General features: G+C 35.7%; 1 protein-coding gene across 2 annotated transcripts in view; it reads right to left on the reverse strand.

The window, feature by feature from the left end:
• The window catches only part of LOC121378297 (ethanolamine-phosphate cytidylyltransferase-like), a 55329-nt gene that overhangs the window by 23227 nt on the left and 11926 nt on the right, over positions 1-20176 (reverse strand). The window contains exons 3-9 of one of the 2 annotated variants that reach the window (XM_041506402.1): positions 10387-10432; positions 8174-8259; positions 7524-7599; positions 6917-6983; positions 6201-6248; positions 2392-2473; positions 1598-1624 (exon numbers count right to left, since the gene is read on the reverse strand). In XM_041506402.1, the coding sequence (XP_041362336.1) occupies positions 1598-1624; positions 2392-2473; positions 6201-6248; positions 6917-6983; positions 7524-7599; positions 8174-8259; positions 10387-10432 (432 nt within the window). The remainder of the gene's footprint in view (positions 1-1597; positions 1625-2391; positions 2474-6200; positions 6249-6916; positions 6984-7523; positions 7600-8173; positions 8260-10386; positions 10433-20176) is intronic. The other variant, XM_041506403.1, reaches the window with a different exon arrangement.

A 20176-nucleotide genomic window follows, 5' to 3' on the forward strand; every position in this document is an offset into this window, starting at 1 on the left:
TGAGGTAAATATGTGTTTGTTATAACACAGGTAGTAAGAGTAATGTTCTGTGCTGGAAAGTTAAAAATCAAACAAACACAACAAGGTAAAAAAAAGTGAAGTGAAACGTAGCCATTTACAAAAGAGAAGAAACAAAAATAGATCTGTAAGTTAATAATGTACAATCTCATTGGCTTGAACACTACTAAGTATTCAGCAATTGTTTTGAGCCTCATGACTCTTTGTATTTTGAAATCATTGCTTCAGCCCTCTGCGGTAACGTTTCCATCTAGGAGCCAGTTGACACCTACTTCTATTTTTATATAGATGATATAAAATGTTTTAGTCGCCAAATGATAAATGGTCGCATATACGACCAAACCCGTCTCAATGTAAAGTGCTGTTGCTTTATGATTAAATAAGTACATGCACATTGATTTGTTTATAATTTTGTATCTAATATAACAGATAAAGAAAATATATCGTTTCATGCAATCAAGCCAACAAGATACTACGGTATATTTGTTTAACAATGAAAGAATCAAAATGAACGACACCTCCAACACATTATAAACCACCACCTATTTGATATTTAACACACACTAAGAGTCACCATGGGCCACACAAGAGGACAAATTCCAAATCAGCACCAAATACGTTCAGAATTTTTTTATACAGATCAGGGGTGGGAATTGGTGAACTGTAAAAAAGAGGAAATCTAGATGGGTCCCGGAAATTCTTGAAATCCTAGGTTAAAATCTGTGCCATCTAACACATTTTGGAGGTAAGGACGATTAAAATGCAAGGAAACGCAATGTTCCATGATAGGAAAACAGCTGATCCGAGGAGAATTCCCACCCCTGGCAGATATCTTATGGATAACCTGCATTTTGGTGAATTAATTTTCCCTGTGTAAATATATTTGATATCACATTGACCTCATACTGTGATCTAACACTGATATTGCACCCATTGTTTGTGACCTTTCCCGTCAGTTCACTGTGAGATGATTTTCTTTACTGCCGATGCACAACCCCACCTACTTCATGACTATAAGATTTAGTAGGTTTTTTTAAAGCTGAAACTTTTATCTAAAGTCTTGCTATTTTATTATTCAAAGAACCAAAACATTTAAAAAAACAAAATACAGATAATTTTATCTCTCACCACCTTAAATAAAATTGCTCCCCACTTCAAATATCCTTCCTAAGAGCCTGAAATCAACATGTATATATCAAGGGTGGGAATTGGTGAACTGTAAAAAAAGAGAAAATCTAGTGGGGTCCCGAAAATTCGTGAAATCCTAGGTTAAAATCTGTGCCATCTGACACATTTTGGAGGAAAGGACGATTAAAATGCAGGGAAACGCAATGTGTCATGAGGGGAAAACAGCTGATCCAAGGAGAATTCCCACCCCTGATATATTCATGTACATATACACACAAATATGGATGGGAAAATTATTCGCCAATATTATACAGTGCATATATACATTTGTGTATGCCCTAAGAACTAAATGGGTTGAAAATGTGTGGTTAAAAATGTGGTTTAAAATGTACAGAAATGAATGAAGAAGCTGTTAAAATCTGGCATGGAAATAAAATCTAAAACATCACACCTGTGCTTTCTTTGTTATACCATTTCCCTGTTTTTAAAAAAAAAAAAAGACAAAAACAGGCAAGTTCAAATAATATCTTCAAATATTAGTTGTTTCACAGATGATTTTAAAAACAAACTGTACTCTGTTATTTACAAGGTGCAGTTTAATTTATGACTTTTGATTAATGTGTAAGTTAAAATGATGTCTGTTATGTGGACTATTTAAACTGAAATAGCTAAACATTCACCATTTTCATACAGAACTACTTTTTAAATGGTATACCGAGACTCTCTTGGCCATTTTATAACAAATAACTGATAAATAATGTATGCCTATTCAAACCTAACTGATGATATACAACATGACATTGTGAAAGTCTTGGTTAGCATAACAAGTTAAGTTAACTATTTAACATGGTGCTTCTCAATAAAGGGGGTGAATTACAAGCAAAAAGAAAAAAACCCCATGCACATTAGCAATGAAACATTCCATTTAATAAACAAACATGCATTCATTCATTTACAAAACACGATATCCCCAGCATTTAAAATACATGTAGTTATAGGGTTTTAAAACAAAATTCTACACCATGCTACAAGTTAACATGCCTTTTAGCACAAACCAAAAATGCAGTTTTCATGAACACAACATTTATGAACAGCAGACAATTTTGTTATATTGAATATGATGCATAAATAATTAAAATGATCTCCTCCTTTTATCACAAATCTGATTTCTAAAATAAGATTAAAATATGACAAGGTAAAAGCATGTAAATATGGCGATAAAGCGTGAAGTGACCAACAGCCTACCTGACTGATAGCACCAACGTGTTCCGTGTCTGGAGCCTGTTCTTCGTCTCGTTGGTGATGGGTTTTTGTAACAAGCAGCATTCTGAAAACAAAAATAAAATCAGTGGATTTAAATATCTTGCCCACCATAAACTTATATGGTATTACTCATAGCTGCATCAAAATGTGCTTATCTCAGTACATGTTCAAATTTAAAAAACATATTTAGGAAATTATTCAATTAATTTTATAAATTAAATTTGTAATGTAAAATTAATTATAGTACAGTCAGTCTTGTATTTTGACTGTAAATTGTATAAAAAGTATTTTAATAAAAAAAAAAAAATTATTTAAACAAAAAAGGTTTTAACATGCATTGAGATGAACATACACAGGTATATATACTCTTCAAAAGAAGAAACGCAAAACCACATTGTCGTAACATTTGGAGAATTGATTTAATTATTGAATGGTGAGTCCGATGATTACCAAATGTTGCAGGATTGTTCACAATTCACTCTAGTCCATTGTGAGTAAGTGATAGGACACACCACCAAGGTCAAGGTCATCTGGAGTCAATACCGGGTGTGGCCTCCGCGTGTGTTGACAACTGCCTGGCACCGCCTGCCCATTGAAGCAACCAGAGTACGGATGACGTCCCGGGGGATGGTGGCCCACTCGGCCTGCAAGGCTGCTGCCAGCTCGGGCAGGGTCTGGGGCTGTGGTTGTCGCTGTCGGAGGCGTCGGTCCAACTCGTCCCATAGATGCTCAATTGGGTTCAAATCCGGTGATATCGATGGCCAAGGAAGGACATTAATGTTGTTGTTCTGTAGGAAAGCCGTTATGAGACGTGCTGTGTGAGGCCTGGCGTTGTCATGTTGGAACACTGCATTGGCGTTGGCCATAACTGGAACGATGTGTGGCCGGAGGATCTGGTCAATGTAGCCCTGTGCATTCAGGTTGCCCTGCACGTGGACCAGGTCAGTTCTGCCAGTGTGTGAGATGGCTGCCCACACCATGACACTACCCCCGCCGAATCTGTCCACTTCCTGCACGCAGTTTGCCGCATAACGTTCACCACGCCGCCTATACACGCGACATCTTCCATCATGACATCGGAGCAGAAATCGGGACTCGTCACTGAACCACACCTGTCTCCATCGCAGTTGAGGCCATTGTCGATGAATCTGGCACCACTGCAGTCGGAGTTGACGGTGTTGTGGTGTTAAGATGACACCTCGAACTGGACGTCTGGCACGAATTCCTACCTCACGTAGGCGGTTCCGTACGGTCTGGTCGGATATCCTGCGCAAACCTGGTATTGCTGCGGCTGTGGAGGTGGCAGTAGTCAATCGTTCCCGAAGGTGGAGTACCCAGATGTAGCGGTCCTGCCCGGGGGTAGTGACCCGTGGTCGACCAGATCTAGGGAGGTCACGTGTTGATCCATGTTGCTGGTAACGGTCCCCCAGTCTGGAGATGGTGCTTGGGGACACATGGAATGCCCTGGCAACGGCCGTTCTGGATTCGCCTGCGTCTAGTCAGCCGATGGCATTGTTTCTCTGCGGTTCACTGAGACGTGGCATGTCCTGGATTGTCAACTGTCGGCCAGATACAGAGGCCAGGCAAGCGAACACCCTGCACTTTTATACTGTCGGTGTTCATGTTGCACATGCAGACAACGCACGTGCAGTGGTGACATGGTTTGCAGGTGGCTGCGTTTTTGCGAATATTCACATTTTGGAACTTTATTGTACAGTAGCTGCGTTTTATCGAATGTAACCGTGGGAATGTGTTTGGGACATGCAATGACCTTATATTCACAAAGCATGAACCGGTAGGAAACATAAAATCGGAGTTATAACCCATTTGTACCCTTTTGCGTTTCTTTTTTTGAAGAGTATACATAAGCCAAGTTTCATTGGTCTAAAATTGACCTCAACACAAAACAGGCCATAGGATTTAAAATTTTATGGGAAACACCTTTTCTGTTCCGTGCCTTTTGATCATGGCAACCTATCGGAAACTGTTTTTAGGTTCTGGTGAATAGTCATACTCGATATAATAATCATGAGAAACAAAATTTCGGTTCTGCGATTTTACCGACACGCTACCAGAAATGATCGTACTGGAAACAATTGTTTCTGTGAAATATGAAGGCCTGCAGGGGCAAGACATAGCCCAGTGGTAAAGTTCTCGCTTGATGCACGGTCAGTGTGGGATCGATCCCCGTTGGTGTGCCCATTGCACTATTTCTCGCTCCAGCCAGTGCACCATGACTGGTACGTCAAAGGCTGTGGTATGTGCTATCCTGTCTATGGGATAGTGCATATAAAAGATCCCTTGCTGCCAATCGAAAAGAGTAGCACATGAAGTGGCGACAGTGGGTTTCCTCCCTCAATATCTGTGTAGTCCGTGACCATATGTCCGACGCCGTATAACCGTAAATGAAATGTGTTGAGTGTGTTGTTAAATAAACTATTTCTTTCTGAAGGCCTGCAAAACATTTAAACACCAGGGCTAAATGCAAACATTGACTCCCCTGCTGCCACCATCAGTAAAGTAATACTCATGGCTCACCCCGACCATTGCCAAATTAGCCAATTACTCATTTCTATACAAAGTGGCTACAACAGGTAGACATTGGCTAATAAAATATTTTTTAAATTCAACCATGTTTTAATAATTTTAAAGGAAATACTCTACATATCTGAAACCAAACTTTTTTCTGTTCCAGACTCAGCCTTGAATACCAACATGTATATCTCATCATTTGACTTGATTAAAGCAAGACAGAACCACAGGAGAATCTTAATACATTTAAAGCTGCTGTCTTTTGCTTTGTAATGTAAAATAAAAACACAACAGTTACTACAGTTTTAATAGATTCAAGAGTTTTTAATAATAATGTATCCAGTCAATGGCGTTGATACCAAAAACAGTGTGTCCGAGTCTTAGTCATTTATCAGGGGTGGGATATAGCCCAGTGGCCTGATGCACAGTCTGGTCTGGGATCAATCCGTCGGTGGGCCAATCGGGCTATTTCTCATTCCAGCCAGTGCACCACGAATGATATATCAATCGCCGTGGTATGCGCCATCCTGTCTGTGGGATGGTGCATATAAAAGATCCCTTGCTACTAATGGAAAAATGTAGCGGGTTTCCTCTCTAAGACTATTTGTCAAAATTACCAAATGTTTGACATTCATTGGTCTATTACTAATAATCAATGTGCTCTAGTTGTGTCGTTAAACAAAACAAACTTTAACTTATTCATTTGTAGTCTTTCTGACTGTTTCAAGGAAAATAATCCATATTGCTGGGGAAATCCCTTTTTAAGACTTCAAACTATTCATATACAAACAGATAGCCTACAACTGCAAGTAACTTACTTTATTTCCATTAAGCGAATAGATATCTTTATTACACACCAGTGTAAGATATTGCTCATGTCATAACAATCACTCAATATCTAACTAGTGTAATACTGATGTGACGTGAGCGTGACGTAGATCACTCGCTGACCCAAGTTGTAGAACAATAACGTGTAGTAGGTCTCGACATCTGCTGCTTACTTCTGCAGTGCGGCTTGTTTGCAATTGGTTTGTAATAAATAAAAATACTATATTCCCTTGCCTGTCATACCATTTTTATGAAACTCGTGAAAAATGGTATGACAGGCAAGCTTGTTTGGTATTCTATATGTAACATGTATTTTCCCTACAGATGAACAGGACACTGTCCAGTCAGAACAATCACTTCCATTAACACTAACAGAATCTGTGGTTAAAACATATGCTGATTATAAATATATTTATGAGAAAAATGATCACCTTCCAACAAGATCTGTTGTTGATACACCTTGTGTTCTCTTGCATTCCCTAAAAAACAGAAGAATTCATCATAATAATTTTGCATTCAAACATTTGTACATGGACAAATAAATCTAGAAAACATTGCTAGGAGCTTTTGACCAGAATTTGAAATTCTGTAGAAAAAAAAATCTGGAGATCTTATTTATAGATCTCGGTATACAGAATGCAAAGATGATAGATTAAAAATACATAATGGCAGGAATATATAACATATTTCAATGGACATAGGACAAAATTAATGGTCAGCATCATTTTATATTTGGGAAGTTAAAAGACAAATGTTTAATTTTGTCAGATGACACACACTTCTCACAGGTACATGTATATCAAAGGCCGTGGTATGTGTTATCCTGTCTGTGGGATGGTGCATATAAAAGATCCCTTGCTGTTAATAAAAAAGAAAAGCCTATGAAGTGGCGACAGCGGGTTTCCTTTCTCAATATCTGTGTGGTCTTTAACCATATGTCTGACGCCACATAACCATACATAAACTGTGATGAATGCGCCGTTAAATCAAACATGTCCTTCCTTACCTACTTTCCACCAGTTAAAGAGTTACATGTATGGGCATCAAAGTGCATTTCAGTGGGAAAGTTAATTAAGCCATTTTAAACAGCTTTTAATAAAAAAACTTCTTTCTGTTTTTTATTAAATGTTGCACAAAAGACACATACTTGTATCTGCCAGCATCTTTTACCAGCTTGTAGCAGTCTACCCCATCAGCAGAAACTGTGATGTCATCTGGGAAATGATACAATCAATAAAATATGTTACTACATGTATATATTGAATAAGTTATGTTAGTTGCACCTTACACTACCAGTAACACTCTGAATCATCAAATACATGTGCCATGATTCTGAATCCAAAACATTGAGATCTGGAATTGTCGGAATCCAGAGGGAACTGAATTCTGTGAAGTTTGTTTGGGATTCCTATTATTCTGATTTCTAGTCTTTTTCAAGCATGTCCTATGTACATGTACAAATGTATGTTACAGACAGTCTCGTTTAAAAAAACCCAACCTAATTCTACTAGAATCCATTAATTCTGAAACTTAATATCATTAGATTTTATGAGAATATATCGGGGTTTTTTATGGATTTTAATAATAAGCTAAGTGACTATTGTATTACCAATCAGAATCCCATGCTAAAAATGAAATATAATAATAATAAATTATTATTATCTAGACATGAAAATTATACATTGTAACAGATGTTGCCTGATTGATGTTAACAAAATTAACAAAATGGATTTTTGTTTCATGACATACATTACCTCCATGAACGCAGAAGTCAATGTCGTGTGCATCTAGCGTCTCCACCGTGGTCACGTATGGCGCATCTTCAACTATCTGTCCAATATAACCAAATCACATTATAGATCTATGTATATTCAGTAACATCTAAACAATAGATTAGTTATTCAGGGCTCGATCAACCTGCCCATTGCCATATTAAACAATTGCTGATTTTTTATGCAAAGTAGCTACAACATTTAGTGTTTGGCTAATAAAATATTTCTTTAAATTAACTTTTTTTTTTTTTTTAAGGAAATGCTCCATACTGTATATCTGAAAATGGCTATAACAAAAATTGTTCCAGTGTGAACTCTGGTTATTTATAAGGGGATGTATATCAACAGAAAGACAATTTCTTACAATATACCATTCTGCTTTAGATATCTTGGTTAAAGAAAAAAACGTAAAATAAATTAAATTCAAGTATAAAATATTTTAAAGATAAAACATTACAGACTTATTAAAGTTCTGTATTATAAAAAAAATTTACCTGAAGAATAATGATACTGTATACAATTTAAAACCGAATTTTTAAATATTTTTTTTACCATTAAAAACCCCCAAAAGGAATAAATCGAATACAATTTATCAAGAGTATTTAAACTCTTTGCAAATTACATCCACCAACCTCATCGACCCATTTGATAGCTCGAACCATCTTGTATCGCTCATGCTCATTATACACTGGAGGTCCTTTGTGCTTGGTCACTTCAGCTGACAGAAGAATCAGAGAATAAAAATAAATTAAAGCCACATGTCCACTTGTGTGAATGTGGAATGAACATTTGTATGCAGTGCAGTTTGGTGTGTGTCCATCTATGGGGTAACCAGTACGTATTTGAATCCATTTGTATGTTTTCAGACATGTTTCCGTACATGTTTCCATATCTACCGCTACATGGTCTGGTCTAAAACAAAATATATCCACAGCCGTACACCAGACTGTATGTTGCACCGGACAAATTCTTACGTACTATCACTATGTGGGATTTTAGCCGCATCCACATATGCATAAGTGGACATGCAACTTTATACAGACATTATATAATCCATTTTTTACAAAATGAAGCTTAACAGAAATTTTGGTAGTTTTGAAAATTTTCATTTCTGAAATCTGCAGATTCTGATCTTTATTAGTTTATACCGATATATATACCTTTCTAACCTAAAAAGAAATGTGGAAGATATGATCTTCTGATGGCTGAATGTTGAGTGGCATCCATTTTATGAAAATTGCGTTTGATGTTTTCATTATGCATTAAGTAGTTTCCTTAGTTGTCTTTACCAAATTGGAGTCAGGAGCATATCAAACATTGGGACACCTGAAGAGACTTGAGGCAATGTTAGTCAACTTTCAAAAATAGGTAATTCCACTGAATTGATTGTGATAATTGAGGTGGGGTAGGGTGATTCATTTATTTATATATTCCTTCAACATTTTGAAGCAAATCAGTGCAAATTAATACACCAAAGTTTAATACTTAGAAAGACTTTATTTTGCCGACAACTGAACACACTCAGATAGACCACACACTGGCTATTTTTGCCTGTAGCACAGTAATCTGGCTATGAGAAAAAGACTTATTTAGTGAGAACAGATAACATATACATGTGTATTTGTATTCTGATAATTTTAATAGATTACCACTACAAGTACTTGACTCACCTGATTTCAACTACATGTATACATGCATATGTTCTAAATTATATTACTTTTTTTCCCTCTCTTCATTCTAAATTTATATAACTTTCTTTCTCATTTTTATTTGTGTCTTATCTACAGCACCTCTATTCAATAAACCAAACATAATTTTAGGTTAAAGGGACAAATCCTAGTTTTTAAACACTACGACGTATTTTTTACTATTAGAGCCGTTTTTGATAACTGAAATAATACTTTACTTAGATTTTATTGTTTAGATTATCCATTTCCGCACATTCGAAGTGTTTTTGGTCATCCTGTTTTTTTTTAATATCACAAAATGCATTTCTCATATTTTTTAAAATGTACGTGCGTCTGAGAAGTAACAGTTATGGAGTCGAGTTTTAGTCTATTTTTAGAGGGTATTTCACCATTTCAAAGTAACAGACTCATGTTTCACTCAGTTGTAACTTTATCCAAATGTGTTACAGGTTTGTAGATTAAACAAAAAACTTTGTGTTAATTTTCACGGGTTGAAACTAGAGTCTGTCCCTTTAAGGACTGTCAATTTCAATGTAAATAGCCAATACTTTTGGACCAATGAAAATAAATAGAAAATTGAAGACTGTACATGAATGGCAACTTGTCTATTGCAGGGTGGGATGTAGCCCAGTGGTAAAGCACTCACTTTATGCAAGGTCAGTCTAGTATCGATCTCCGTCGGTGGGCCCACTGGGCTATTTCTCATTCCAGCCAGTGCACCACAACTGGTATATCAAAGGCTGTGGTATGTGTTATCCTGTCTATGGAATGGTGCATATAAAAGATCCCTTGCTACTAATGGAAAAACGTAGCGAGTTTCCTCTCTAAAACTATATGTCCAAATTACCAAATGTTTGACATCCAATAGCCGATGATTAATATATGTGTATGAATGTGCTCTAGTGGTGTCGTTAAACAAAACAAACTTTTTTTGGTCAATTGCACAGGTTTCCCGATGGAACACAGTGAAATAAGCCAAACATTTCTTTGATATGAATGAACACATAAACTGTAGTTTCTTGTATACAAGATATTATGTGTATGTAAATAAGAATCCCAATGTGCTTTTAGGCGAGATGGTATAAATATCAGACGAAAAACATTTTGTGTAATAATCCTAACACTACAAGCTTTCAACATTAGAAATGAATTATTACCATCACTATGGACTCCAACCACCAGACAGTCTCCAAACTCCTTGCCCTGAAATCATATTAAACATATGTGTCACACATATACATATATACACAGCGATGGTACACTATCAAGAGTAGAATAATAGACTCCATCATATGTGGTCATGTGGGATAGAAAAAGTACACCCGAGGTGGTGGAATTTCGACCTGGGACAAGGCTATACACTAAATTTCAGGTCAAAATCTCAAGGCTTTTTAAAACAAATGTCCAGAAACAAATTTTTCTATGACGTCACTCTGCATCTCCTTACAATAACCATACACTGGGTGCATGATGTTTCCATTTTAAGAATGCTGGGAAAATCCCTATACAAAATTGCTCTTGATTTTTGTTTGTTTGAACATTACTAATGCACCTGAATGTGTTTGAAGAAAATCTTGTAATTAAAAAATTGTACCTTTTATGAAAAAATATGGATTTCCAGTGAAATTACGGTAAGATGCCAAAACAAGGGTGCGAAAAGTGACTGTCATCAACCTTAAATTGGCTTAATACAGGGTCACAGGCCAGAGCTGTTTTCTTTCTTTATAGGGTACCCATAGGCCTGTATAAAGAGGCTTCATAATCTTATGTGATCTTTCCATTTGTGAAAGCCAAAGTATATGTAGGAATAACACTGTTTACTCCTATTAAGAAGACAAAATATAGAGTAAAATTGATTTAAACCTCATTACAAAGTTAACCTTTAAACGTAAACTACCGATCTCAACTCCAGAGTTAATATAAATGACATGTTTTTTAAAAATCAATTATTCTCACACTCAATTGTAGAGAACATACAGTAACACATAGTTACACATATATACACATGTATGGTACACCTATACTGTACAGTCTTATAAATGGGCACATGGACAAAAACCGGGTCCTGGGATCACCCTGCCCCCACTGCAAAATTTATACAAAGTGGCTACAGCATTTAGTCTGGATAATATATTTTCCTTAAATTAATCACATGTTAATAATTTCCAGGAAATACTCTACATGTATATATGTAACTGTACAGGTATTATCTGAAAATTGGCAAAACTAAAATTTGTCTCAGCGTGAGCCTTGAATAATAAAAACCCACAACAAGTATTATGAGAGTACTGCTAAAGCAATACATGTCCCCTACCGAACCTAAGAATTTTTTGTATCTCCTAAGTTCAAGGGCCATAACTCCATCAAAAAATTGTTAAATCACCATGAAAGTCAAACTTTATCTGTAACAGTTAATAATAAAGCTATACACAAAATTTCAGCTCAATATCTCAAGCCATTAAAAAAACAAAAACCATGCAGAAAACAATATGTGGGACAGATGGATGGATGGACACACTGACAGACAAAAGGATGGAGATGAAACCTATAGTCTTCTCCAGTTGGACCAGTAGGGGACTAAAAATAGACATGTACACACATGTACTGTATTACAGATGAACTGTATATGCATATTATATTATAATCTGCATTATGAATAGAAATACACAAACGGTAAACACAATTAGATATTTACAGTACTTACACTGTAAACTTAGTAACATGTGCATCTGTCAAAAATCAATAACATTCACAGATCTGTCACTATATGCCAGAGTAAACTTCAAAGATAAAAACAAAACAAGCATTATGAGAGTACTGCTAAAGCAATTAATACATGTCCCCTACCAAACTCAAATGTTTTTCGTATCTGCTAAATTCAAGGGCCATAATTCTGTGAAAAGTGGGTAAATCACCATAAAAGTTAAACTTGATCAGTAACAGTACATGGTAAAGGTATATACAAAATTTCATATCAATATCTTCAGGCACTGCAAAGCACAAAAACTGGATTTTTTTATTTTATATCTCCTAAGTTCAAGGGCCATCTCCTAGGTTTAAGGGCCACAACTCTGTCACAAATGGGTAAATCACCATGAAAGTCTGTAACAGTACATGATAAAGCTATACACAAAATTTCTGGTCAAAATCTCAAGGCTTTCTAAAACAAACATCCGGAAAACAAAATTTCACATCTCCTATGTTCAAGGGACATAATGCGATGACCCAGGAAAACTGGGTGTCTGGTAAATGGTCAATCTACTAATGAAGGCAAAAGATCACCAACAAATGTTCAACTTCATTAACATTTATTAATAACTAATAGATTTTAACAGGTTAACAACTTGTTGAATGTATATGTATATGTTTCCTTTAGTAATTAAATAATCAATAATAGCTATATACTAACACTAAATTATTCCAGGGCTAAATAACTAACAATATATTCTACTCAACTTATTTAACAAGTCAGGTGACGACCTTAAAAGACTGAGTTCAATCGTCTACTAATACTTTAACCAATTAATTACGAACTCAACAGATTGAGTCTAAAAAAGATCCAGGTAATGGATTTTGTACTAAAAATGCTTCACTAGAAAAATACTGTAGTCTACAAACAATATCTCAAATTGTTTATGTCAAATACTAGTGCACTCGCACTTACTTCACTGGTACAAAACAATACAAACAATATCCAATTGTTTGCCTAATCAGTGTACATGCACAAGCCTCGTGTGTGCACACTCTATTCTTTATACACTTGTAATTGAACTTGTCACATAAATATCCACAATACCCGGGACCTACACCTTTATGTGCTGGGTATTGCTTACTCTATTCCCTAACTTAATTCATGCATAGTCAAAACCTATTTTTATTCCTTAACAAGTTTTGTTTCATGGCCTAAAAATGAGTCTGGTCCTTATTTATTACACTAAAACATCTTCTAAATCTTTATTGCCAATTACTACACCAATCCACCTAATGGGACGAAATACTGACAACAACCCAACTGATTATATTATGATGTGATTATAACCACACTACGGTACATATGACGCAACTGACCAGACTAACCAAACATTGGCTGGATTGCTATACCCCCGCCACATTCTACGTTTGGCATAATTCTGCTATTGCTGGATTTCCAGCCGCTTGTGAAATTTACACGTCAATGGTTGGAACGGCAGAATTATTTTGCCCTTTATTGGATAAATTGCCAATAACGCTAAAATTAACTCTTTAAAAATAATAAAATAATAAATATATTATTTTAGCTAACTATACTTAATTTTACATATTTTATAACTTTTATAAGACATTTCTTGTTCTTTAAAAACACATAAATACATAATCAGCTAAAAATAGCACTTTACCTTTGCAAGGTGAATGTCGTCTGCAAAACAGCTCTTTATGACAGGAAATATTTCAGAACGAGGCTCTGGCGCCATTTTCGTATAACATACATGTTACGAGCTACTATTGCTAATCTTCGATCTTATTTCCACTTGGAAACTGATCACATCTGTCATACGGTAATAAATACCTCCATTAATGCTAAACAAATCTAATGATATGTCGTATGAATTGTGAATAATTCAACTTGCCATTAAAATAAGTGTAAACAAGAATGTAAACAAACGTTCTTGTTTGATTCTATTAAAGGTGCATTATCTTCCAATAGAAACGTCAACAATAATGCAGATATTATTTATAAAATACACTACTGGTAATGTCACACATTACCAAATCCTTACAATAACTCTTGTTAAAAATGGGTAAATGACCTTGAAAGTCAAACATGATCTGTAACAGTACATGATAAAGCTATACTCAAAATATCAGTTCAATATTTCAAAGAATTGTGAAAAAAACATCCAGAAAACTATATGTGGGACAGACGGATGGACAGACCTATAGACGGATAGACAGACAGATGGATGGAGATGAAACCTATAGTCCCCTCCAGTTGGACCAGTAGGGGAGCAAATGTACTGGTAAATATACCAAACAAAAGAAACACACATATCTAATAAATGTTTTCATGATGAACTCTGTAAAGACTGTCAAAATAGGCCATAAATATTCACAACACTCATAACTTTAATAAACACAATAATTAGGGGGGGGGGGGGGATGTAGCCTATACAGCAGTAAAGTACTTGCATGATGCTTAGTCGGTTTAGGATCGATTCCAGTCAGTGGCCCACTGAGCTATTACTCATTCCAGCCAGTGCACAGTGTTCGAGATTAACGGTATCCCGACATCCCGGGGATACCAGAATTTAATTTTGGATACCAGACTTTAAGAACCCAGTATCCCACCGGGATGCCATATAATACTAAATTCTCAGGTAGGATACCAGATTTTGAAATGTTAGTATCCAAGTGGGATACTGGCCAAAAAATTTAATCTCGAACACTGGTGCACCATGATTAGTATATCAAAGGCTGTGGTACATGTATGCATCCTGTCTGTGGGACAGTGCATATAAAAGATCTCTTGCTATTAAAGACAAAATGTAGCGGGTTTCATCTCTAAGACTACATGTATGTCAGATTTACCAATTGTTTGACATGCAACAGCCAATGATTAATATATCAATATGCTCGAATACATGTAGTGTTGTTTAATAAAATAAACTTTAAAAAAAAACCCTAATGGAACTCAATGGAATAATGTTAAATAAATTAAAGAAAACAAAATTAACACTAACTTTTCTTTTGTTGTTCAATATATAAAGCATGAAATATATTTTATACTTTATATATTTATTTTAAATAATGACAGGATGGATTCAGGTGTCATAAATACAGGTACATGTATGTCAGGGGTCTAGCTTGGGATTTTCAGGTGGCACGCAGACATTTTCGGCAATGGAATAAAACACATACATGCATACACACATATATTTTAATAATAAAAAAAGATTTATAATCTCAGGTAGTACGCAGCTGTGTACCTGCATATATGAAAGCTAGGCCCCTGTACATGTATGTATTACTGTTGGAACTGTCATTAAATACCACCAACATCTTAATGTTTTTGAAACGCACATCTGTTAGTGGAGAGTGAGCTAATAATTTTTAAAAACATACCCATATTGGACAAATAAAAATCTTGTATAGTTATTTTAAGTATTTTGCTTAAAATATGTTAACCCCCCCCCCAAAAAAAAAGAAAAGAAAAAAAAAGAAAAAAAGAAGAAGTTTTTTTCCATCGACATTGCACATGTAACATGTTCTTAAACATGTCATACCCTGTTGACTTTGGTTAAATTCAATTCCATAGTTCCATACACAAAAATTTCTTTCTAGCAGAAACACTGGACATGTTAGCGAAAAATGCTTCTTATTTCTGTCAAAGACTAGCAAAGAATTACTAAAACATCTATATGTAAACCTGTCTAAACCAGATAAATGGAAATGTTTTATTTAACGACACACTCAACACATTTTATTGACGGTTATATGGCATCGGACATATGGTTACGGACCACACAGGTATTGAGGGAGGAAACCCGCTGTCACCACTTCATGGGCTACTCTTTTCGATTAGCAGCAAGGGATCTTTTATATGCACCATCCCATAGATAGGATAGCACAAACCAGATAATGCCATGGACCTAATATTCCTGACAGGATCCGGTGTTGAGAGAAGGTCGCATTTTAGAATTTTGAAAATTTGACACCATGAGACAGTATCAACCAGTTGTAGGACACTTTATTTCACTGATCCTATGGATCCACCGACTGTGTTCAACCATTAATCTATAGTCAAGACACGAGTTGCATACATTATCAAAGCATTCATTGTCTGATCAGTATCGAAAGCTAGTGTGTATGCATGGGTGCATCTAGCTTGTGTTATATCACACCAATTGGTGTAACATGTAACACACCAGTATTAACTTGACCTTTGTGTTCTGCATGGTCACTTGATGCTATATTATACAAACTATATAAATTGTATATCCGATACATATTACATTACAAGGGCGGGGCATAGCCCAATGGTAAGCTCTGGAATCGATCACCGTCAGTGCAGTGGCATAGTGTGGGCGGGGCCACCGGGGCGGTTGCTCTTGACCCAAAATTCTGGACTGGTGGAAGGAACTCGGGGAGTGCTAATGGTCCACTGGTTAGGGGGCACAATACTTGCCTTGCCCTGGGCGCTGGCAACCCATGCTACGCCACTGTGTCAATGAGCCCATTGGGCTATTTCTTGTTCCAGCCAGTGCACCACAATTGTATACAAAGGCCTTGGTATGTGCTATCCTGTCTGTGGGATGGTGCATATAAAAGATACCTTACTATATACTAATGGACAAAGGTAGATAGTCTCATCTCTAGACTACATGTATATGTTAAAATTACCAATTGTTTGACATGCAACAGCTGACAATTAATATATCAATGGGCTCTAGTTGTATTGTTTAACAAAACAAACTTTAACAACAACTAATGAAACACGGAGGAATAATGTTAAGTAAAATAAAAAAAACACAAATTAATACTGTACTATTTTACTTTTGTTGTTTAATATATACAAAGCATGAAACATATTTTATGTCATCTTCATGTAAGATACTTGAATTTCATTGGTTATTTAGCCTTGGACAAAACCCTTATTCCCTGCGTGGGCGGAGTCAAATCTCTTATACCCCACTTGTAATATCTGACTTTTGTTATTGTATTTATGAGCCATGCAAATTTTTTGGGGGGGTTTAATGTGGTGAAGCATTGTAATAATATAGCTAATTTTGAATTTTTCTAATCTCACTTTGCAAGCACAAACTTTAATATCTCTGCATATGTATGAACTAACCAAGCCTTGATCTATCAAAATTTAAAATGAGGGTGGAAAAATGTAAGATTTTTTTTTCAAAGAGAGTGCCAAACCCTGGAATTTCTAAGGAAAACCAAAGGAAGAAGTTTGTTTTGTTTAACGACACCACTGGAGCACATTGATTAATTAATCATCGTCTATTGGATGTCGTAATTCTGACTCGTAGTCATCAAGAGGAAATCCACTACATTGTTTTCTAACGTAGCAAGGGATCTTTTATATGCACTTTCCTACAGACAGGAAACCACATACTATGGCCTTTGACCAGTTGTGGTGCACTGGTTGGAACAAGAAAAAACCCAATCAGCTGAATAGATCCACCGAGGTAGTTCGATCCTGTGATTTAAGTGAGCACTTAACCGACTGAGCTAAATCCCACCCCTTGGAAAAACCGAGGGTATATACTCCCCCTGAAAATTTTAAAAATGAAATGTCATGAAATGCAATGTCCTGAATCTACAAATAAAATTCATCCTGAAAAATAGAGGGGTAACTTTTTTTTATATTTAAAAACAAAAAATCTGTTTGGTACACTCGTCCATTTTGACCCCCTCCCCCCCCAAAAAAAACTAAACGAAACAAAACAAAAACCTCCCGAAATTAATGTTATTAACTAGCTGTAATATCATTAACTGAAAGTACATGTAACATACAGGTATTTTCCACGATCATTTTAAAGTAAATGATTAAAGTTTAAAAAAAAATAAAAGATCATTTTCAATTTTCCTTCATTCCAACAGCAATTTTGTTTGACACTTACATTTTAAATATTTTTGTGGGAAAGTGAAATTTGAGAGTTACTTGTCTGGCAGGCAATTGAACAGTTTAGGATATGGCCAGCCCTGACATGTACATGTATAAGGCATCCTTGTATTCAGATAAAGTTTGGAATGTATTTGGTAAAATTTTTGCAAGATACTTTGCAGAATTTACATGAAAGCAAAAGTAGTAATAACATGTTTTACTCATTACTGAGAGAACAAAAGTACACAGTAAAATAGATTGAAACCATACAGTTCATAGTACATAATTGTATTACAAAGTTAACCTTTAATCCCTGTCAAGAACTACAATGTGCATGCACACATGCATAACTGTTGTTACATCAGGCCTGTTGTTGGTCAAGTAACACAACCGTATCAACTCGACCTTTGTTCTGATCATTTGATGCTTTGTGTATATGATATATATCACATTTCATGTAATCAATAATTATATCTACATTCACACACAATGCCTACTTCAAATACCAAACATATTTTGTTTTATACTGTTATTCAAGTACATGTACATGCATTCTACACAATAAAGAGCAGGGTTTCTGCCAGAGGGTATACCCAAGTTTTTAAGTTAACATTTTGACAAAATTAATGACTCATTATTGTATGATTTTTTTAACCCTAACTCTAAATGTAACCCATAGCGCCATACCCAAAAATTCCTTTCTGGCAGAAACGCTGAAGAGGCGGGACATAGCCCAGTGGTAAAGCGCTTGCTTGATGTGCGGTCAGTCTGGGATCGATCCCTGTTGGTGGGCCTATTGGGCCATTTCTCGCTCCAGCCAGTGCACCATGACTGGTATATCAAAGGCCATTGTATGTGTTATCCTGTCTGTGGGATGGTGCATATAAAAGATGGTGCTAATCGAAAAGAGTAGCCCATGAAGTGGTGACAGCGGGTTTCCTCTCTATATCTGTGTCAATGCCATATAACCGTAAATAAAATGTGTTGAGTGCGTCATTAAATAAAACATTTCCTTCCTTCTAAACAACAAAAGAAACATGATTATTAATTTAGTTTCCTTTAATTTGTCTCCCAAAAGGTTTTGTGTCTACAAAAATTATTAAATATTTGAGGTCCATTGTGACAGTCTATATGTACTTGTATTTACCGAATTATTTTATCGTTAAAGAAATATATGTTAGAATTTGTAAGTTTTATTGTGGTTGGTATATATGAATGTACATGTATTTATCTATACATGGTCAATGTAGATTTCTCTATTTAAGTAATCCATTAAGAGCTTAGTTACACTTAAAGGAGGGGACAATCAAGGCATTTGACCTAGTATGCGTATTCAACGATATATAATGCACATTATTGCTTAATATCAACAAGTATAATCGCATAGTTAATTAATAAAACGCTTAAATGTGACGGCTATTATATATAACGGGCGCAGCCATTTTGTACTATCCCAGTGAATATGCCCTCTGGCGAGCTGGTGGTTACGTAATACCTAACGTGTCACGTCAGGAATTAGTCGTCACGTCAGGAATTAGTCTTCGAACTGAAGAAACAAAACATACCTGATTTTTGCGGATGCATCGCAATATTCTGTAATAATAGTCATCCCAGTAAGCCAGCAACAATTATATATTATATTTAATACAAAATAAACCACCATTGTCAAAGTTTTGAAATAACTGTATTATGGTTTGTACATAAATTAACCCACGTACTGAATTAGAGAATAACTAACGAGCTACGAGGAATTATGAATTATCTGTCCCTCGTGAATGAATGTTGTAAACCCGAGCCTTTGGCGAGGGTTTTACAACATTCATTCACGAGGGACAGATAATTTGTAACTCCTCGTAGTGAGTTGGTTATTCTCTTTATTACCCATTGTCAATTTTAACTGATTTTTAATGTAAAAATTCCTCTAGTCTACAACAAATCCATTAGCCATTACGTCATATAATCTTACGCTCATTACATGACGTAATGTAAGTGACGTCATATCATAACGGCATTCCTTTCACAGCCAAATGCTTACAGTACAAAATAATACAACTGTATTTGCATTTGAATTTTTTTTTTTTTTGTATATTACTAAAGCCGCTGCTTATGAAAATATACCATTTCATGTTTACGAAACACATTTGTTTTTGTAAATCTTTGTAGATCGTAGATCGTATAACGTATGTGCAATCTGACTCATGAATGAAAACATTATATGAATGAAAGTGAAGTTCCGGCCATGGCAAGCAACCAACCAAACGTCGTGATTTTTAAGCCAGCCAATCAGTGGCTTCAGAAGCAATCTGCACACTGTGCAGAGATCCAAAAATATTACCCCGTATATTTGAGCCCAT

Source organism: Gigantopelta aegis, chromosome 8, assembly GCF_016097555.1.
Source record: "Gigantopelta aegis isolate Gae_Host chromosome 8, Gae_host_genome, whole genome shotgun sequence".
NCBI lineage: Eukaryota > Metazoa > Mollusca > Gastropoda > Neomphalida > Peltospiridae > Gigantopelta > Gigantopelta aegis.